At 37.5% G+C, this 23,476-nt stretch overlaps 2 protein-coding genes across 2 annotated transcripts; both read right to left on the minus strand.

Annotated features, from left to right (window-relative positions):
• Positions 1-3,743: 3,743 nt before the first annotated feature.
• On the minus strand, positions 3,744-8,803 carry LOC139739832 (pancreatic lipase-related protein 2-like). Its single transcript, XM_071650426.1, is given in 4 exon segments — positions 3,744-4,052; positions 4,173-4,306; positions 5,372-5,600; positions 8,492-8,803. Coding segments are annotated over 4 exon segments (984 nt in total).
• An 8,429-nt stretch (positions 8,804-17,232) lies between these two features.
• LOC139739833 (inactive pancreatic lipase-related protein 1-like) lies at positions 17,233-23,390 on the minus strand. Its single transcript, XM_071650427.1, has 5 exons — positions 23,369-23,390; positions 22,385-22,677; positions 18,358-18,586; positions 17,691-17,821; positions 17,233-17,538 (listed from the first exon to the last, which is right to left on the minus strand). Exons 1-5 carry the CDS (start codon positions 23,388-23,390, stop codon positions 17,233-17,235), a joined length of 981 nt encoding a protein of 326 aa, XP_071506528.1.
• Between the last annotated feature and the right edge of the window lie 86 nt (positions 23,391-23,476).

Here is a 23,476-nt window from a genome sequence, read left to right on the forward strand (position 1 = left end):
TGCTTATTCTCCGATCAAAGTAACATTTTAGTGAGAGGATACGATAGAAAGTGATAAAGTAGTTTTGAATTTGATTCAAATGTCTTTCTTTTGTCATGGCGTATTGTGCCAGCAAAAAACCTGAATCGTTGATGCCCAGTTGATCAGTATTAATCTTACGACTTTCAACTTTCGTGATGTACTGATTATAAGCTCATGGAAGAATAATCATTCTAACCAAAAATCTTCACTACTGTAATCGAGCATTCCGACGGCCAAAAAAGTCGTGATTTTTCTTTTTCTCTGAAATAACTATGAACATCATCCATATTGAAAAAGAAAGTGATAAAAAAAAGAAGAAGATAAGAGACAGCAAAGGACAAAGAGGCAGACAGGAGAAAATAATTTTCACATGGTATAATCTTGCAAGAATGATATTTTAAAACATTACGTGAACAATTCCTAAGTGTTATTTCCACTATTTGTAAAACAAGGTGTGTATGTGATATTAGTGTATGTCAATATACTGTTATTTTGTTGTCCGTAGCATGTCCTAGTACAGTACACTCCCGTTATATCACGAACACGATTATAACGAAATTCCGTTAACAACGAAATAAAGATTTAGGCCGCAACATTTTCCGCTCTGTTTTTAAATTGTTTATTTGTTTGGTTATGATGAAATTCCAGTACAACGAAAAAATGCTGGTTCCAAGGACTTCGTTTAACGGGAGTCCACTGTATACTGTTTCGAGTTGAAAATAAAAATGAATAAATGAATACATGATTGAACATGTTCTAACTAATCCGTGAGATTTTCAATATCAGAGACAACTCTCAAATCTGTTGTAAAAAAAAAATGAATGATTTGATGCACTTATTATGACAAACGTGACAAAGATTCAACGAAATGTGTCCGTCGAATACAAATAGTTTGTAACACTAAATGACTGTGACTAATTACTTATCTAGTATTTTGACATTCTAATCACACTGCAAAGTCAGGGCTAGAAAGGTTTTAAGCACTAAAAAGCAAGACTATTTCCTTCAAGTAGAAGCTAATTGTATCAAATAATACTGATGCGTGGTGGCTTACCTATTAGTGCCAAGCTATTGAGCAGCAGATATAATCCAATGTGTGAAATGACCGTCATGATGAATGGAAGCTAAATGTCCGGCCCGTTTCAATCGGTCACTTTATTTGGTATACTATCGGTTGGGAGGCCCAAAATAAGAAGCGCTAATCCGTTCATTATCACAGCCCGCAAATACGAAATGTATGTACAATTAGCTGAAAAAATCTTCTCCCGAGTGACCAGCATTTGTTTGGATTATTGTTACCCTTTGAATCAACTTTGTTTGGTTAACTGTTGATTTCAGAAGGTTCGGACTAAACCGACTTTGTTCTAGATGGAAATCTCCCGACACCCTTATACAACCGCGAGTCCATCGCAATCACTGCATTGTGTTGGTCGAGACGAGGAGCAATCGATTTTTATCAGTAACTATAAGTAGCGTCCTGACAGTATTGCTAAGACATAATACAATTAGGTTTGTTTTTCTTTTCTTTTTTTAGTATCTTGCCTTAGGTTTTTCCGGTGAGTTAAAGGCTAGGCAAACGGTCAAGAACAGTACAGGTTTGGCTCTACCATACATAATGCTTCTAAACTAAAACAAAAGGGTCAACCCGTCCCGGTTGCCCGGTGCTGGTAATTCACATGAGAAGTTCTTCAGTGCCCCTCATGTTACAGCGGCATAGGAATGAACACGAATAAGGTATAAAATACATGTATATGAAATAAAGTTCCTAAAGCAGTTGTAGATGTTTGGGAAGAATACAAAAAAAAAAAATACTCATCGTCATGAAGACTATATTCGCGTCCTTTGCCAGGGTAACGCCAATTTCTCCATCCCCCTCCCTCTCCCTCCCTCTCTCTGTTTCTATGAATATAAATATGCCATGTATTCAGTGATCAAAGAATCCTAGTGATGTATCATTATCGTGAGACCAGCATTATCAATAAGCCAGTTCGGGGTTCCACTTTGCACATGAGCAGAAAAAAAAAGTAATTTACACCAATTTACACCACGTTGGTTTTTTAATTCACTGAGTTGAGCATCTGTGATGCATTACTTAAGTAATAAATCCTTATAAATTCAGATGGTGCTCATATTATGACAGCCGCATTTGGCGATATCGTTAGAAAAGGATTAGTATACATTCATTTTAAAACCAATTGAAATGGACGTTTTCCGAATTAAGCTAATTGATGGACCATTTTGGTTACCTGGTCTAGGCAAGCTAATCCCTTGAACATGATTGATGAATGTTTTTTTCTGTATTGTAACGTCAGACAATCTTTTGCATTACCAGGTTTATTGATCTTCTCAACTACAATGGTTACTACGGTGAGTGATATCTGTTGACAAGACGCCGCGCAAACACTATCATGGGTTCGATCAAATTTGCAGAAAGCATTCGTAGCCTGGGAGATTATCATACGACTGCATCAATCTGCCAAACTCATGTTCAATGTGTGTGGTAGCCATTTGTACTGACGCGACTCTTTTGGTGTGAAGACCAGAGTTTACCACATACAGATATATATCCTTTTTGATATTTTCTAGTTAAAAAAAAGTTAAAGTTGTTTGGAAAGTTAAAATCCCACATTCATATCTCTTCACAGTAACAACCAATACCTTCTCCTATGGATTCCTTTTATATCACGTGCCTCTTACAAACTTTATGTAAATGTAACTGCAACAAGAAAAGCAACAAAAATGGAAAGACTTTTTGATATATAGAGGGCGCAACGGCAATCTCGGAAAGGTTTTTCACCGCTGCAAAATTTTGCCCAAAATTCCGGATTTAACCGCGCCCGCCGACATCCTTATTGTTATCACTGTTTTGGTGAGTGTCTCAACATTTTAACCCGTCGTTGAATTTGATATGTTATCGGTTGATATTTAAGATTTTAATGCGGATTATTGTATTAACACTGTGGATGATAACTACATCACTGCTGTTATTGTAACACAGAAATAGTATTATGTATTGATTTTTTTTATTGATTGATCACCGGTAATATTTGATATTCTATGTGCGATATGGGTTGCAATAATGTAAACTCTAACATTGTTGTTTTGTACCCCCATGTACGTGTCTAAACCTGCCATTCGTTTTGAATGAAACGGTGGACCTGGTTCTTTTGTGTACTTGTTATTCTCACACTTTCTTGAACTTGAATAAAGTCATGATTAAACAACATCTTCCCATAAGACAGGTAAATGTGTTTGATTATACGATGAACATGTAGAGAAAACGTTGATAATCTGAATGATCTGATTTGAGTTTGATATGGACATTTTCGTCGTCGTTGGTGTTACCAAGTCTGCGTTGAAATTTAGACTCAGGTTATCACAGACACACACACAGACACACACAAATATATATATATATATATATATATATATATATATATATGTTTCTCAAACTTTGTCGTTAGTTTGTCTTTACCTTCATATTCATCGGTATGTGAGAAGAGGACTACCGCCGTCTATGCTTGGTATGCTTGACTTTGCCATGTATTAAAATCATACATGCATCATAATTTCATGCTACATCGCCGGAGATCATGTTCGACTTCCATCATGTCTGCATACAAACCTTGACCCATATTTCAAATAAGCGATATGACATGATGGAAATTCACGACAGCATTGCTTAGCTTTGTGATAGCTTCGAACTTGAGCTCGGACTTGAACTAATCGCTCGGTATACAGTAGGGCGATTCGTCATCTGTCTCCAAAAAGAATTGGCCACTAAGTTCCTTGTACTGTTCAGCAGGGTAGCCCATGACGGAGCAACCTGTGCCACAGGTCCGGCACAAGCCGGCGAGGTAGGCCTTTAGACCGGGGCAGGGGAAAGCCTCGAACTGGCAGACGTCTACGAGAATGCTCTCGGTGAAGTATCTGAAAGCGTAATCATGACTGCAGCCGCGTAAAACGTCAGCCCCGTAGGGACATTCCGGTTGGTGGCGCCCTCCGTTCGGATAGAAATCCTGATGACCCATCTGTCGTCAAAAAGGGGGCAAAAGAGAAAAAAATAAGCCACAACATATTGCAGAACACCTCAATTTCTAAAAAGCAGAAATCGAAGCCATAACAAAAGGGTTAACCATGACTATCTGCACTTGAACCTAGTAGGCCTATTTACCAATGTTGTCGTTGCTATCACTGTGGATGACGTCAACGAAGAGGGCGTCTGTAGGGTCGAGCCGACATTCAGGTTCGTCTGCTCTGTAGAGAGGACCGGCTGGATCTGTGCCTGCGAAGATGTGGGCAAAGCAGAAAAAAAAATATAAATATTCATAACAGTCGAGTTCTATATTATACCATGGAGACAGGCGAGCCTAGTACCTCCTTGATCATATTGTGGCGTGTACCTTGCAGTACAGGTGTTTTTGGTTGGGCTTTTTTTTGTATTTTCTTTTTACACGACATCAATCTCCCCACAAAATCAGACAGGAACCACACTGCCGGGCTATACTACAATATTGTCATCGCTAGACAAACCATCCACGTTTAACAACGCTTACAGCGGTGATGTGATAGCGAAGAATAGGATAACGTTATTTCTACTGACTATCAATTTTAAAGATAATCTATACAAATCGTCAAGATTCCGAAGTACTAGCGATCAAACACAAAACACATGTTTTTTTAATGTGTCAGTATGTAACACTACTCTAGTACAAATCAACAATCTTCCCATCGAAATATAAGTAAGACAATTTTCCGTGCCTGTGTCTTTGTTTACTGTGCATGTACTAAGTCTACCGAGACGAACCAAAGGGGGAGAGTGTGGGAGGGGCAGACGAGGGAACCTTTGAATTTTAGAAATGAAATTCAACGATCTGGTGCCCACTTTTGGTGAAATTGTAAGAACATTCTCAAGCAATAAAGTTGAAAATGATGTTGGGGGAAAAATGTTTACCTGTAAAAGGAAACCAAAACCCAAAATGAAATGTGGACTGAGTGAAAGCAGCAAGATCAGTAGAACACATCAGTGAAAGTTTTAGGAAAATTGGACAATCGCATTTTTAAATTTTTTGTGTTGGAACCGCTGGATGAGGAGACTACTAGAAGTTATGACGTCTTGTGTGGACAACAATATAAAGAAAATATAAAGGGAATTCCACAGAGATTCATTTTTCATGCAAATTACACATTCCATCAACTTGATACTGACATAATTATGTTATGGGTAGCAATCATTCCCCCTGCATTCTGAAAGTGGTTAGTCAAGTGCTCTTTCATTAGGCTAGGAAAATGATTCTTTCTTCTTCTTTTTTTGCCCCTCGGGATTTCGCCCTTGCTGCAAAGACCTCACCTGTTATTCTACCAAAGCCTCGCTGAAACGCCCCAGCGTAGCCCGCCGTGTGCGCACCAAGACTATGGCCCATCAGGTGAACATCTTTGTAGTACATTCCATGCAGGTTGAGCTCACGGGCCATCAGAGCCACCACTCGTCCAACCACCCGTGTGTTCTGGTGCTGTTTCCAATAATTCAAACCGCTAGCCCCGCGACGCCAGTCCACCAATATGTAATTAACGTCCTCCTAAATGCGTATATGTATACATATACCATAAATTAGTATTTAGTTTAATTTCTTTATAATTTGTCCAAATTATGTATAAAAACATGGTATGGAAATGTGGTTGCGTCACACATAGTACATCATGGACATATTATGATAACAGACAAACAAGAAATTACTTTAAATATAACACCGAATGGATACTAAAAAAAATCCCAAGGAACTTAACATTCCATACATCGTAATATGGTGAATATACTAAATTGTATACACAGAAAACTATAATCAATTACTGCCATATTATATATATATATATATATATATATATATATATATAGATATAGATATTCTAAGACACATTCCATTAAAAGATACTTCATACAAACTATACACCAATATCATATTCCATGGATTATTACACATATTGCACATTCATTGCCCCCAGCTAAAGTCTGCTTCCTTTCACGAATACCCTGTGCACAATCTCACAATCGTACAGCTATAGGCCTACGAATCTATACAAAAAACAATGACTTTGTAGTGACGATCTTATAGCGACCGCACTTGGCATCAAACAAAAATATTGGCGTGGCCCTATCCGATATTTATATATATATATATATATATATATATATATATATATACACCCACCCACACACACACACACACACACACACACACACACACACATATATATATATATATTTATATATATATATATATATGTCATATATAGCAATAATAATGTCACAACAGTGGAATGCATTAAATGCCAATCTTGATTTTAATGAATAATCCGAATTTTCGAGGATCCTTCCTCTTCATGAGGGATGCGAATGAATTTTCACAGTGATATTAACAGTGATATTGCCTGTTAATATCACTGTGAAAATTCATTCGCACTGTCATCCCTGATGAAGAGGAAGGATCCTCGAAAATTCGGATTAAATCAAGATTGGCATTGAATGCATTCCACTGTTGTGACATTATTATTGCTATTTCTATAGTACTGCCAATACGCGGAGCAACTACTATGTTATATATATATAACTTTGAGCAAAGAAAATGGGTCTCCACCGGGATTCGAACCAGAGACCTCCGGATTACTAGACCGGTGCTCTACCGACTGAGCTATAGAAAGCCCTGGTTCGATGTTAGTCCCACAAATCCTTTATTCTCTTTGCTCGTGTGGTCAGAAGCTATAGTGTGCGTATGTGTGCCACGCACACACACACACACACACATTAACCTGACATAAACCCAAAGGATGTAAATCAACTTTGGAATAAATGCGAGGGATCACCGAAGCGATGCAGCTTTTTTATCTTTTTAATATAATTAAAACAAGGTAAGGGAAAACTGACCAGAAACAAAATTTAATGATAAATAGTGAAAACTTTGAGCGGGCCTTCCTTGCAGGCCTTCAATCGGTCATGATTAGTTACATAAGTAGTCCGATTGTAGGACACTTGATAAAGGTAGGGAGTGATCTTACGAATAACTACCGCTGGCCCCTTCCAAGGGGGCCGCAGCTTTCTGCCCCTCCCAGGTCGTGTAACTATAAGAGCAAACTTCATCGATTGCTCTTCGTAGGATTACTGCGCTTGTTAAAGCCTTACAATCATGGCGAGTGGTTTGTGCGGCACGGAGACGAACGCAACACGCTGCCTCCCCCATTCTGTACCAAATGTAGTGACACCGAATGAGAATAGCGCTGGCTCAATGGTCAGCGAAAAACACTTTAGACTACAAATCTCCTGACCCAAAATGGCTGCCCGAGCCACGAGAGCTTCCGAAGGGACGCACACTCTCAGTGCGCATGCGCATGAAGAGATAGGCTAAAAGAGCCACGCGTCTTTTGGCCTCTCTCCTCCAATTACGGCAGCTCGCGGTCACAATGTTTGTGTATGATGCGTACACACACACACACACACACACACACACATGTGTCTCAGTGGCAGCATTGTCCCACACGTTTATGGATATAGCACCGAGTCTGGCATTGCCCAATTGCATGCACAAACTCCGGTCGTTCGGGAGATTACGAAATAACGCACCATTAGGGGTGACGATCGTCCGACTTTAAAAGCTGTAAGTACTCTGCCCAACATTTTCTGTACTATTTATCAACTGATAAACTTTATTTAGGGCCTATCAAGTGTTACATTGCTACTGTCCGTTACAGAAGTTGTAAGCAGAGATCCGCCCGCTGACGCTGTATCATATTTGAAACATGATATAACGTCAGTGGTTATTTCAGAGCAGGGGAAACAGTTCCCCTTCTTAGAAGTTAATAACCGCCATATCCATATGATATCATAACATTGAGCCGATCAACTCTATATAGACGGGTACACACATAGACAGAAACAAAAAATGAAGTGACGGTCTTTATCATGATGCTTGTGTTTTCCCGTTGAACTAGTAGGTTAACCTGCATTGTATTCTTCTTTGTTATGTGAGCTTTGAAATACATGCACATTCTAAGTCGAAACATTATTGAAGCGAATCAAATCAGAGATGAATGATTTCCATATTTTTCCCGTGCCATTTCAAAACCTCCCAGAAACAGAGACTTATTATCTAAGAATCATATTCTGTCTATTTATACCTGCGTATCTAAAGTGGATATATACGTGTACATGACATCCTAATCTCTCACTCTCGTGATGCATCATCTTATAATGCTATAGTGCTATTAAATATTGCTATAATATTATTGGGTGTTTTTACTTGTTTTTTTTCTTTTTAATTGCGTAAGATATCCATACAGCAATAGTGCAGAGTATTAAGAAGCGCTTAGGAGTAGCAAGAATATGGTAGAATCAGAGTTTATAGCATAGCCCATAATATTGTGATCATGGTCAATACTTGTAACTTTAAGAGGTCACAAATTAGAGCAATTGAATTACCTGACGAAGGAAAATATCTTTCCTGGATATCTGTCCTGATCCAAACGCACTGGAGTGCCATCCATGTATGGAGAACTTGGTCTTCTTCTTCGGGTCAAAGTTCGACGCTCGGATGCCTTCGGTGTCGCCTAAGACCAGCTCCTGAGCTGTGTTCCAGTTTCGGCGGGTGTAGAGGTAGAATCGCGTGTTTATGAACTCGGGTTCTTCGGGCGGGAAACCGATGGCATGACAGCTGTCGTCATTGAAACACCCCAGATCATCGAAGCATACCTCATGCACGTCCTGCGCTTGGCCTTTATACACGCCAGCCATAGATACAATAAATATGACAGTGAATATGGCACATATTGTAATGATCAAGTCTGCTATGATGAACGGTAAAATATTATCTAACAAAAAACAGTAAAACCCCCGAATAATAGAAGATTGACTATCAAATATCAATCTTACTGAGAAGTACTTCATGGAATTGCATTATTTCACATTTCCATTTCCATGATATAACGATGGTAGGCCCTATATGTTATAATTAGTTGAAACTTTAATGCAAATTAAATGAGACAGTAATGTAATTTCCTAGCAACTCTTCCATTATATGATTAGTCTGTATAATTGAATTCATTCATTCATATCTATTGTATTGGCTACATTGAGAAGAGATAAATGTATTGCTCCTTATCAACGATCAAAACTAAAGGCTGAACTTCACATTGTAAGGCTTACATCATAAAACTTTAAGAAATAAAAGAGAAACATAATACGTGTTGATGGAAGATGACAAGTTAATTCAAGAGATAAGGAGAGAAGGGTCTCAAGAAGAAAATCGTGCATTTTATACGCCAACGTGAGATTACTTTCCTAACATGAATAATAGTTATGTCGAAGCCTCGGTGAAAAGGCTTCAAAATACAATAATGAGAGTGACATTAAAGGTGTAAATATACACAACGAACTCATTCGTGTTTATTTCTGAGGAGTGAGATCTACCCTATGTTCAGTAAACATTCTTATCCAGAGAAAATGGCACGTTTTGCCCATGTTTCATTTAATTTGAATTGATTTGATTTATTTCTGTATTTTTCACAAAGTATATACAACGTAACAAACAATTTTCCGATACTAATCACATTATATCCAACACAAAAGAATATAAATAATTATAATAATTCTACCAGCAATGAAATATTGCAAGGTGAATTATGATCATACAGAAACAATTAGAAAGACATTGATTATTCAATCGAATTAATACATACAAAATGCAGGAGACCGTCATCTTAAGCTGAAGCTTGAATTTGATGACCGCCTCTGGAAAAGCATATGGCTTATAATTCATTACAAATCAATTAATACATATCAAATCATATAACTGAGTAGGGTATAGGTACAAAATGCATCAGTGCAAAGGTGAGTTAGGTTGCAAGTGTATATGTGCAGTTTTGTCGTTTTATTTATCATTGTTGATGCTACTTTTAAAAATTATGTAGATGATAATCTTCATATAGAAAAATGATAAACATATAGAAAAATAATATACATACAAGTTCCCGCCAGGATGCCAGTAAACTTAACTTAAAATTGTTATGTATAAGTTTAAGGTGATCTTGTTGCTTACCCTGAAAGGCTAAACTGCAGATAAGCAGACTTATGCTAATCCATGGAGCATCTGCCATGATGAAACAATCTTGACTTATGAGATCTGTTGTATTTCTTTGCAGGAATGCATGCACAGCCTAAATTACAAACCTTGTTCTTCTTTCATCACCATCTGTAAATAACGATGAACAATCAGCTGGCAACGAATATTACTCGTTATCTGTCAGCTTTTATAGTTCAAGTGACATTATGTATTTGTTATAATATCATACTTTGCAGACAAGTTGTTGGCATAACCCTTAATGTTTAGGAGGTCTCTGAGGTGATCAGATAACTGCTGAGAGCAATTATCGCAAAGACCCTTTAAACGAGTGCGCTATGTTCCACTTCACAAGGGGCAAGGATCAATTTGCCTATAGTCAGTAATCAATTAAATTAGGAAGACTTGAATAAAAGCCTCCTTAAGTTCACTGCTTCTACCAAAATACTAGTCGATTTTAATACTTAGTTAAAAGAAATGTTTCTTAGAAACAGGATTCATGTTGTACGAAGTTAGAAAAAAAACACAACTGCACCTGTTATTTCAATCACAATAATTATTTTCAGAATTTAGTCAGCTATTGCATTAATAATGCACTTCTATGTGCAAGCAATTGACACACAAAAAATAGCACTAGTTTCAAAAAAATATTACACAACAGTAAGAACCCGGGAGCACCGACTCAGTACTACAATGTCGGTTCGAAGGTTTAGTGCCGACTGGCTGGTGCGGGATTGGGCATTTATACACAATATAGACCACTTATGGCAAAATGCTTCGTGAAAATCGATATATTCCCAATTTCAAATTAGTGCTACACATTGAAATTCGGAAGAAAGGTTATTAGGCATTAAGCCCTTTCAATAGGCAACAAATTTCTTTAACTTTAGCTTTATTATATCACCTTTCCAGTTTTCTCAGTTTCAATATCCGCGATTTTGTCAGGATGTCATCGTTAATAATGCAGAGACACGGTAAGTATGGCGGAGTAAATAAGCCTGGTTTTAAATAGTGGACGGCATTCCTAGATCAATAACACAGAGAATACAGAGGGTAAATCAATTGGCAGGTAATTCTAATTTCCAATAGATAAAGGGAATACAGGTTACTATAGTCAAGAGCCTGTTGTGATATCAATGTACTGATGTTCAGTAACTGATTACGAGTTAAGGGTGTTGTATTTATATGCAATAACCTGACAACAGACGTCAAAAAGACCAAAGTTCAAGTCTACATGCTTTAATGTTATTACAGATAAAGTTTGAACACCTTCGAGACTTTCCTCGCAGCCCATGTCTAAACTACGTTTCTTAAACCATGCAGTTGTTGATCATCCCTTCACTCGTTCCCCTTTCACCGTGCACATGCGATGACGAGTACTTGTACTGGCCATTACAAATCGTCGCTATAGTCTACTCACTCGATAAGGGTATAAAATTGATATCTGAAGATCTTTAGCTACGGTCACTCTTAAGGTTCGTACGAACGATGCGTTCGTACGAATGTCACTGTTCGTACGAATTCTGGAGTTCGTGGAGATTCGTATAGATAGGGCACAGATTCTTACGGCCTTCTTAAGGCCGTGTCACACCATAACGCGGGCTTGTGGCGAGGAGGTAGTTTCCAGCACGTAGAAGATTTTCAGCGGGCGAACAAGAATGTTTGCAATTTTCATTCATGCCTTGTCATACCGTACGGGGGACTTCTGCGGCTTGACTTGCGGGGAAACAAATTTACTCCAAGGAGCTCTCCGCAGTTGGTCCGCACCTGACAGTATCTAGCGCGTAGTTGCCCGGAGGTGGTCACGCAAGTCCGATTTAACCGCAGCCAAGTTTTGAGCATGACCAAAACTTTTTCCGGGTGAGTCGCGGGAATGCCCGTAGAGGTCCACGCAGAACGCCAGTAGGAGACCCTTAGCGGCAGTACTTCCCAGGCAATTCCCACGCAGGTACTTCGCAGTCCCGTATGCAGCCAAGATAATGAAATTCTGTGAGATTTCAGCCATTCCATTAGAGGAATTCCTTCACTAAGTTGTCAGCCCCACGCGACTGGTACAAAGGTCACACAGTATACTCGCAAGTATAACGCGTCCAGCAAGTAAGACACATGCGCTGACTCGCACAAATCCTTTTCCGCCCTCAGGAATGTCCGGTATGCTAGAAAATCCCTACACGTAACAAGCCCGAGTAGCTTGCCCGGAAAGGTGTGACAGGGCCTAAACTCGGTTGCGGGTAAAAAAAAATATGCGTGCGCACCTCCGGGCTACTACTTATGAGATACATGCTAGGTACTGTCATGTGCGGATATCTACGGGGACCTCCGGGTAGTCAAAATTGTTCTTTGCAAGTCGCACGCAAGGCTGGTGTGACACGGCCTTTACGAATTTCGTACGACCGCTGTTTAATTCGCAAGAACAACTTAAGACCTAAACGAAATGATTTTCAGTTATGCAATGGCCCTAGAATTCGTACGTTTTTCGTAAGAATGCCTTGGGTTATTCTTTCGTCAGACTTACGGCCATCTTACGATTTCTTTATGTCGTAAGATGGTCGCACTTGCAACTCACGGCACTCTCAAGTCATTCGTAAGAAGATTTTACGATTTTTTTTTTATTTTTTTTTTTTTGGGGGGGGGGGTACATTTTGTCGGGTTGTTAAAAAGACGCTGCCGTGTCCTGTCGAAATTCTGTAACAGGTGAAAGTTTTATACTTCAAGATGGCAGTAGTGCCAAGGAGACTACAACTGCAGCTGCATCTGCAAGTAGAGGAAGAGGAGGAGGAAGAAGAAGGTCTTCCTCCTTTGTTTTCTTCCTCTTTCCCCTTTTCCCTTTGATTGCCTTCCCTTTTGGTCCCATAACAGAGATGCTTTCTGGTCGAACACCTGTAGAACAGAGTGAGGATTTGAACTTCGCGCGTTTGGCTTTATACCCCCTAAAACTCAACAGTTGCACAAATTGTGTACCTACGCCTTAAGCGTGCCTTACGAACGCCTTACAAACTCGAAGAGTTGCTCGTAAGAACGCCGTAAGACTCTCCGTTCGTAAGGATTACTAACGAAAGATGTAAGAGCCCTCTATGAACGACTTAAGGCGTTCTTACAATCATAGTAAGAATGTTATTTAAGGCTTCCAGAATTGTCTCTCGACCCTACAAAATCTTGCGTGGTTCTTACGATGTTGGTACGACGTTCGTACGGCCGCCTTATGAAGAGAGGGTTTCGTACGAAGTTAAAAAAAATTTTGGACAAGACCATCGATCAGGCTACGAACTTACCAACGTTTTACGAACGCGGGTTTCGTGCGGCCTTCTGAAGAAGATCTTACGAAATTGTCTAAAAATCGCTCGTACGGCGTTCGTAGCAGTTCATAATGGTATTTGTGACCGAGCCAAGCTGTTATGGCCACGTTTTACTCTTATTATGGATTGATGAAAACAGATGTACTGCTTTTTAAACGAGTGCTAAATTGATATAGTCCCCCAAGCAAATGTTTTTGCTGACTAGTATTTAAACTACATAGTCATGGCAGTGACGAGTTGGATATGAAAAAACAAGTCAGGATGTTAAATATTCTGGCTCTTCAAGTGATCATAATCACGTAGGTATATACAAATAATTCATTTCATTTCATTTCATTTCAATTCAGGCCTCATTTAAACTAAATCAATTCAGTTCATTTATTTTCATTTTTTTCAACAATAAAAAGAATGCAAGTTCAGTTATGACTTTCAAATTTCATCGACTGGTTTGGTGATAAAGAGACAACGGAACGTTGCACGACCAAGAAGACGTTTCAGTCTCTACGACTAAACAATGCGTAATAAAATTCTGAGAAAAGTAAACTTTACTCTTTATTTGTACTGCTTTCAGAGATGCTTCACGTTTAATGCTTCGCATAATACTTCGCATTAGCATTTTCACTTGGTGACAATTTAACTCTAACGTAAAAGGCAGGTCTGTAAAGCAGTTCTCCCTCCCTCTCTCTCTCTCTCTCTCTCTCTCTCTATTATATATGTAGGCCCTATATATTGATTATATATATATATATATATATATATATATATATATATTTATATATATATACACATATATATACATACATATTATATTATGTATATGTATATATACATGCAGTGTAAATATGAGACAGCATTACGTGTTTAAATTACAAGAGAATGGTCCTGGATTGCTTCAAAACATTGTGCCCCGTCTGAATTAGTGACAGTCTTGCTGCTCCCGCAGAATGCATTGTTGTTACTTTTGTTCTTGTTGTTCTTGTTGTTGTTGCCAAAAGTGTGGGTGAGAGTGTGTATTTGCGTGTTGTTGGGGGGGGGGGGTTCATCCCTCTCCCCCTCAATCGTTACGCGGTCTATCATATGCAAAATGTATGTATCACAGGAGCAGCTGTGCAATATCATTCAAAATTAAACGTCGTCCTGGATTTTAATGGTAAACGTCATCGTATTAGACACCAATTACATTGATTGATTGATTGATTGATTGATTGATTGATTGATTGATTGATTGATTGATTGATTGATTGATTGATTGATTTTATTTTCGCAAAATAAAATATGCAGATCACTTCTAATTGAATAATACAAAGAAATTATCACAAAAGTACATGAAACTGCGGCTGGATGGCCCTACTCAGCTCCGCCCTCATGGTGGAGCTGTTCTACCGAGGGGTCCAGAAGAAAACACACTATTGTTGTCATCGCACCATTTTGTGTTGAAATCTTCATTTTGTAGCTGAAGAGATTATCATTATTTCATTTTATTTTTTGGTATTACCACCTAGCAATTTAGTTTTGCACACCAAATCACATTTTCATATCTACCTTTAAAAATCAAATCTTTGAGTAATAACTTTCAGTATTGTTCTTCCGTTACTTTCACAAGTTTTAAGGCATTTTTAGTCGCTGTGTTCCAGAATTCGGTAAATTGTTTTTGAGGATGCGATTGCATATAAACTGAAAAGTTTATTGACAAATTCTCGTGTCCTTTTCTGCTCTCTCTTTCCTGTATAATCATGTCTATCTATTTAGACTTCTCCCTCGCATGTTTGTCAGTGATATCAGTTTCATTTCTGCCTTTCTGTCTGTCCGTACATTCCTTTTAATTTCCTTCTTGATGTCCTCGTCTGATTTTGCCTACATCCCCTCCTTCCCAATCTCTCTCTCTCTTGCTCATAATGCATATTACATTGTATACACTGATATTTTTGATATTGTTATTTCATGTATCGTTAGGGTGACTCTGTATAGAAGGTATGTTGTGACAAAGCTGATACGTTGGCCTTGTCGCTGTAAAAAAGAACAACATATACACAAAAAAAACCCTCAAACGCTCACCATCACCAAGCTACAGTAGCAAAAGAAGAATGAAAGTGCTGCACACGGTAAGTTCATGTCTGCCGTCGTTCAATCTCCTACTGGGTTTATCGCAAATGTCCTTTGGATATATAGTGCCTTGTTAATGAGAAGTGATTCAGCCAGATAGCAATTAGCGTCTTCTGAAGAGGTTAACAACAATACCCTCTTTATTCAACGTGGGACATTTCACAAGAGTGATTTACTCTCTAAAAAAAATCGAGTGAAAATATTCACTCTTAAAAGAGTGAATACAAAAAATAGTGAATTTCGAGTGAAATTGGAGTGAATTTTGAGTGAAAATGTTCATTTTCACTCATTTTGGAGTGACGTCAGGGATCACTCCAAAATCTTCGAGTGATCCCTGACGTCACTCCAAAATGAGTGAAAATGAGCATTTTCACTCAAAATTCACTCCAATTTCACTCGAAATTCACTCTTTTTTGTATTCACTCTTTTAAGAGTGAAAATTTTCACTCGATTTTTTTAAGAGAGTAGAGGTTAATTCTTTAATTGAGGAAATGTTAAGAAGCCACGTTCTTTCTTACTCACGTTCTTCCTTCAATTAGACAAAATATTAACACATAAAGGTTTCAAACGAAATCTCACTTCCCAAACAGCCAATCGCGCTATATGTAGGTACTCGCCTGTACGTATTATGTAGCTTATTTTAGCTTTATTTTTTCAAGTATACAATATACAAACGGAAATACAACAATAATGTAGAGATCTTGGCAATATCAAATGTATACGAAAAAATCAAGTTTTACAGACAAATTCAATTGATCATTCACATGCAAAATACAGTAAATTATTGCATTTTCTCTTCCATGACGTCATGCTCCACGTTGCAGGGGCAGTCACAAAAAAGCATACGTAATGGGGGATGCTTGATGAAATGACAGCCCTTTCCCCATGACAAACGGCAAAAACCAACAATAACAACCACTATTTCCTAAGATTTACGGGTGCAAGATCGGGAGAGGGGAGGATTCACGAACAGACTGGCTTAGTAATACTAAAAATGTAATAAAAACTAATTCATGATTAACATGGTTATGCTTAAAGCGATAGTGTATTTACATAGCTATATGATTATATTCCGTTGTAGATGTTGTCAACACAACACCTTATCTAAATATTGTTTGTGTTGGTAGTTTGATTATTCGGTTAATGATATTCATCTATCATCACTTTTCTGTGTTTCCCCTCTTTTTCCGGCACTGTGTGCTTGAAAACAAAGGGTAACAACATGGTGTTTACTCTCACCATATTCATTGTATCGGCTAACAGTACGTGACATATTATATCTGACTGTCTGGCTGACTGTCTATAAAATACAAGAGGGAAATGCATTGTGCCAATCATCATCCAATCAGCTGGACTCGATACTACAACGTCTTGTGTTATGCAAATTTACAAGCCACTGGCCACTGAGCCGTAGATCTGATAGTTTGACGCATGGTTGCCTCGCCCTCTGGGGAGATAACATAACACATGGAGATTACATAACACTATCATCCTTGATGATTATTGCCATGTATCATTTTATGCAAACTTTGTAAAATCAATGATGTTCTTTAGAGGAGATACATGAAACAATGAAATGCATACGTAGTTGGAGGGGATGGAGTTGATGATAATTCACGCCTTTTTTCACCCGTCAAGCATATTGATTGGGTATCACCCCTATGATACCCCATACCACTAAGATCACGGGACCTAAGTTTAGCCCATTAGCTTTTTATACAGTAGGGCGATTCGTCATTAGTCTCCAGAAAGAATTGGCCACTAAGTTCCTTATAGTGTTCAGCTGGGTAGCCCATGACGGAGCAACCTGTACCACAGGTTCGGCACAAGCCGGCGAGGTAAGCCTTCAGACCGGGGCAGGGGAAAGCCTTGAACTGGCAAACGTCTACGAGAATGCTCTCAGTGAAGTATCTGAATGCGTAACCATGACTGCAGCCGCCTAATAGGTCAGTCCCGTAGGGACATTCCGGTTGGTGGCGCCCTCCGTTCGGATAGAAATCCTGATGACCCATCTGTCGTCAAAAAAAAAGGGGGGGGGGGGGAAGAGAAGAAAACAAGCCACAACATATTACAGAATATCTCAGCTTCTAAAAAGCAGAAATCAAAGCCATATCAAAAGAGTCAACAAGGATTATCTGCACTTGAACCTAGTAGGCCTATTTACCGGAAGTGCCGTGCCAAGTCCAATGTAGTCGTTGCTGTCACTGTGGATGACGTCAACGAAGAGGGCGTCTGTAGGGTCGAGCCGACATTCAGGTTCGTCTGCTCTGTAGAGAGGACCAGCTGGATCTGTGCCTGCGAAGATGTGGGCAAAGCAGAAAAAATAAATAAATATTCATAACAGTCAAGTTCTATAGATTATACCAAGGAGATAGGCGAGCCTGGTACCTCCTTGATCATACATGTGGCTTGTACCTTGCAGTACACCTTTTTTTTTTCACACGCCATTAGTCTTGGGTCTTAATACACTTACAGGGCTAGGAGTCGACTTGTTATACGCTATATTCCCGTTAATGTGTCTCTCTATTTCCTTGTCTTCCTTAGGCATCACAATATTTTTCTTTTCTTGACGATTTTTTTCTCTCTTTCGACAAACTTCTGTCTAAATTGCTGCCTCTGTTGTGCGTTATTGTCTGTTGTATTGTTTTACTGTTTGTTAGTCTTTTCTCATTCCGTTTTGTCTCATGTAGTTTTTCCTTAGTATTTATTGTTTTGAAATTTCTAGTCTCGCTTCATGCTCATTCGATTCTGTGTAAAGTTGTCTATGTGTTACTCTTTTTTTTTCATGGGGGGGGGGGGGAGATTTCCTGCCCTTGCTGCAAAGACCTCACCTGTAATTCTACCAAAGCCTCGCTGAAACGCCCCAGCGTAGCCCGCCGTGTGCGCACCAAGACTATGGCCCATCAGGTGAACATCTTTGTAGTACATTCCATGCAGGTTGAGCTCACGGGCCATCAGAGCCACCACTCGTCCAACCACCCGTGTGTTCTGGTGCTGTTTCCAATAATTTATACCTCTAGCCCCGCGACGCCAGTCCACCAATATGTAATTAACGTCCTCCTAAATGCGTATATGCATATGCCATAAATTAGTATTTCATTTCATTTCATTTATCTATTTGTCAAAATTATGTATAAAAACATGGTATGGAAATGCGGTTGCGTCACACATTCATCATGGACACATCATGATAACAGATAAACGACAAATTACTTTACCTATAACACCGATTGGATACTCAAAAAAATATCACATTGAACTTGATATTCCATAAAAAGACAAACTATCATCGTTATATGGTGAGAAACAGCTACTTAATTGTTAGCTAAGAATCTATTATCCTGTCTGTTTGTACTTGTGAGTGGATGGATATGTGTGTACACAACATCCTAATCTCTCACGCTCATGATGCATCACAATAATGCTTTCATGCTATAAAATGATGATATATTATTACATGTACTAGGTGCTTTTACTTTTTTTTTCATTCATTCATTCATTCATTCATTTTTTCATCTCCAACAAAACTTTTTTTTCCTCACATAAAACATAAGTGATATATGTGTTAACAATTAAAAAATATGAAAAATGATATTTAAGGATAAACAAAATATAATGATTGGGTGAAAAAAAAAACACAAAAAACATTTTGAAGTTTAGAAAATGCACGAGATGGGGAGGAATGCTGAAGAAGCAATGCTTGTAGGGTGCATTCCCCCAAACATAGTGAAACAAAATATACATAAGATATCATTGATCTTTTACTTTCGTACACGAAATTCAATTTACAAAAATGAATTACACAAATTACGAATAAGAACCTAACTAGCCCTATAGACAGACACCCAGACAAATCCAAACACTAAGTCGCTGTCATGCGGAAAATAGAACGGGAAAGAAAAGACAGAGAGATGATGAAGAAGAAGAAGAGAAAATGTGGTTGGAGAATAGAAGAAAGAATGAACTATGTCGATTGAGAAGACAAGAAGTGAAGAGTGAACGGAACCGCTAAGTCATACGCATATTATGAAGGGAAAAATGAAAGTGAATATTCCAGTAATTCTGCAATCATTACAAATTCAACAAAATTATATAACTTTAAAACAATTTAAACTTGGGGCCGTTTTCATATTATCAAGGCTATTCCAAAAGTTTGGTCCAACAAAAGTAAATGTGGATTGAGTGAATATATTTCTGGTTAAAAGTAAATGAAATTCATTAGAATGACGAGTCGGGTATCTGTGGAAGGAGTTGTTTCTCACAAACGTCCCAGTAATAAATTATTACTGAATTTATACATGAATTGGCCAAGATGCTACTTATACTTAAGTTCTGAATTTAATGTATCCATCAAAATGTGGGGATCCGAATGTGAAAAAAAAAACCTTTGAATCATCTGCAAACAATAAAAAAGATAGAGTGTGAGAAACATTTATCATAATCGTTATAAACAAAAGAGGTCCAAGTAAACTGCCTTGGGGAACACCGCATCTGACTGATATTTTAATGGAACTTTGACCAGATATAGAAACAAATTGTTTGCGATCAGTAAGGTATTCCCTGAACCACTCCAAGGCCTTCCCACAGATACCATAGTGCCACAATTTATAAAGAAGTATTAATTCATGATCTATGGTATCGAAGGCCTTGGAGAAGTCCAAGAAAACTCCCACTGTATGATAATGTTGGTGACTTTTGGCGACTTTTTCAACAAAGGATAAAATAGCTTGGCATGTGTCGTGCTCTTTACGAAATCCAAACTGAGAGTTAGAAATGATATACAATATTTTCTAACAATTTAGAAATCGGAGACAGTAAAGAAATTCGTCTATAAGTACAAATATCTTCTTTATTACCTTTCTTATGAATTCTGATCACTTTGGCAATTATAATTTTCAATGGAACAACACCATTACTTAAAGATAAATTAAACACATGAGTTACTGGTTCAACAATGCTCTCAATAATATTCTTTAAAATAACATTATCAATACCATCAGGTCCAGAACTTTTTTTATTTTCTAAATTCATAATAATATCTACTATTTCAATACTAGTGACAGGATCTAAGAAAAATCACTAAGAGTTTGGTAATGCTTGAAATTCATAGAATGAGAGTGGTAATATTTTTAGCAAGTCATATCCAACCTGGGAAAAATAGTGATTTAATGTATCGGCTATCAACACATGTTTAAAAAGGGATATATGATCCATATAATACTTCTTTTTTTCATTACGCAATAATCTTGTGAGAATGCTTTTATACGTAGTGTATATTTACGACGAGATTGTTCGGTGCGTTTAATTTTATCCACGTAATACAAATTATTTTTTTTTCGATTTATGGATCGTAAAAGAGATTTTGTTATCCACGGAAGTCTGGGATTTTTTTATAACCAGAATGTTTAACTTTCACTTATGGAACATGTTTATCTAAATAAGACTTCAAAATTTTCCTAATACATCAAATGATAAATCAGCATCTTGAGAGTCATATACTTCGGTCCAAATTTCTTCATATAAACTATTCTTTAGATTTTGTAAATTTTCAGGTGTCGTTTTCCTAAATGATTCTTTCATGGAACTAATAATGGGTTTAGAGATAACCGGGACAACAGTAAAATTGGGAAACGATCTGATATATCAGACAAAATAATATTCGACTTAGGAAGAGGCATTCCATTGCAGAATATATTATCAATTAAAGAAGCTGTGTTATTTGTAACCCGGGTTGGTTTAGTTATAAGTGGCAGGAAAGACTACGGCGGCAGAGAGCATAATATCAAGAAATTCCTGTGGGGCATTTAACGTATGACATTTGGAGATGTCTATGTTAAAGTCCCCATATTATAAAACAATCTTTATTAATGAAAATTGGATTATAGGTGAACTCGTGCAAATACTCTAAAAACAAATTACTGTTGGAATTACGGGATCTGTACATAATCGCAATCAAAATATTCCTGAAATTGGGAATATTTATTTCAATAATGAGAGATTCAATAATATCGTTCATAGAATTAATTTCGGTATGAACAAAATAATCTAGACCATGTCTAATATAAAAAGCAGCCCCCCTCCTCCTACCTTATTGATTCTATTACTTGTGATAAGATCATATAACCAGGAAGCGCAAAAAAAGAAAATGCAGAATTTTGAGTAAGCCATGTCTCAGTAAGCCCGATAACAGAAAATGAAGATTGGGTAGAATTATCTAATAAAAGTTGTAGATTATCAAGATTACTATGGAAACTTCTGCTATTCAAATGCGTCAATGCAAAATTACTGCTCAAATACTCTAATGACTGAAATTGTTTAGTTGTTATATAATCAGAAGTTTGATTATCTTCATTTATATTCAAATTATTAAAAGAAAAGTTTATAATATCTGCTGCACGGTTGTCAAAACTCAGGAAGTGATTATTGGTTTGCTGATCTTTGGGAATAATTCTAAAAAGGTCATTGAAATCATCATAATTAAGAGATTGAAAAGCAAAATTATTATTCTGTGCCATAACAACAGTCAGAACAGAGGATGTAATATCCTATAACATAAATTTAATGACATACATTTGCATATGCAGAGCGGGACCTGTTAAAGGAGAAGAGATAAGATAAAGACTGGATTGAAACTTAATTAGATGCATGACAAGCGACAACATAAACATGAAAACATAAGCTACAATACACAAACACAAGAAAGAAACGCACATAAAGCTCAAGTCGTGGGAGCATAGAAATAGTTTATAAACTTTTTAAAAGTTTTTTTTTCAATGCTATAAATAGCATAGCTCATATTGTGATCGTGGTCAATACTTGTAACTTTAAGAGGTCACAAATTAGAGCAATTTTAATTACCTGACGAAGGAAGATATCTTTCCTGGATATCTCTCCCGATCCAAACGCATTGGAATTCCATCCATGTATGGAGAACTTGGTCTTCTTCTTCGGGTCAAAGTTCGACGCTCGGATGCCTTCGGTGTCGCCTAAGACCAGCTCCTGAGCTGTGTTCCAGTTTCGGCGGGTGTAGAGGTAGAATCGCGTGTTTATGAACTCGGGTTCTTCGGGCGGGAAACCGATGGCATGACAGCTGTCGTCATTGAAACACCCCAGATCATCGAAGCATACCTCATGCACGTCCTGCGCTTGGCCTTACACGCCAGCCATAGATACAATAAATATGACAGTGAATATGGCACACATTGTAATGTTCAAGTTTACTATGATGAACGGTAAAAATTAAAAAAAAAACACCCCAAAAAACAGTAAAATCCCCGAATAATCACGATAATAGAAGATTGACTATTGAATATCAATCTTTTATACTGAGAAGTACTTCATGGAATTTCATAATTTTACATTTATATTTCCATGATAAAGCGATGGTGTACATGGATATATTAGTCGACATTAGCGATAGAATACATTGATATTAGTCGAAGTTTTTATACAAATTAAATGAGACAGTGATGTAATTTCCTAACAACTCTTCAATTGTATGATTAATTCATTTATTTATTTGATCATTTCCAAGAAAACATGTTTTTTTTTAATTGAGTGCATAAACTATATTATGCAATGTACAATAAACGAAATCTACAAAATGTGCAAAATACTTTGAGTATATACGGACTTAAAGGAATAGGCAGTATCACCCGTCCCTTTTAGTCATCATTTATTGCAAGTTCCTAAATAATGTGATATTAATGAAGCAATTCTCTTTAATTTCATATGTCACAAGAAAATATTAGCGATGATGGTTTACTTGCATATCAAAGCGAGACTCTTGAGGTTGATAGAGATGCCATTACTACATGGATCTTAATTTGTTTACTCATGCACCTGCTTTCACATCTAAGACCATAATAACCTATATTGACAATAATAATGTTGTATCTCTTTCTTTTCAAAGTCTGGAAATAAACCCGTATTTACTTCAAAACAAAAACC

This window comes from Diadema antillarum, unplaced genomic scaffold (assembly GCF_040938485.1).
Source record: "Diadema antillarum isolate AM-2024a unplaced genomic scaffold, OU_Dant_1.0 seq00000819_RagTag, whole genome shotgun sequence".
Classification (NCBI taxonomy): Eukaryota; Metazoa; Echinodermata; class Echinoidea; order Diadematoida; family Diadematidae; genus Diadema; species Diadema antillarum.

What these genes read in the sequence shown, in the direction of transcription:
- LOC139739833 (XM_071650427.1), bottom strand. Translation starts at nt 23,390, where the DNA reads ATGGTCTTAGATGTGAAAGCAG. An exon ending in GGTCTTAGATGTGAAAGCAG is followed by an intron (nt 22,678 to 23,368) that starts GTGCATGAGTAA and finishes CTGGCGTGTAAG; the next exon opens with GCCAAGCGCAGGACGTGCAT. An exon ending in AGGCTTTGGTAGAATTACAG is followed by an intron (nt 17,822 to 18,357) that starts GTGAGGTCTTTG and finishes ACATCTTCGCAG; the next exon opens with GCACAGATCCAGCTGGTCCT.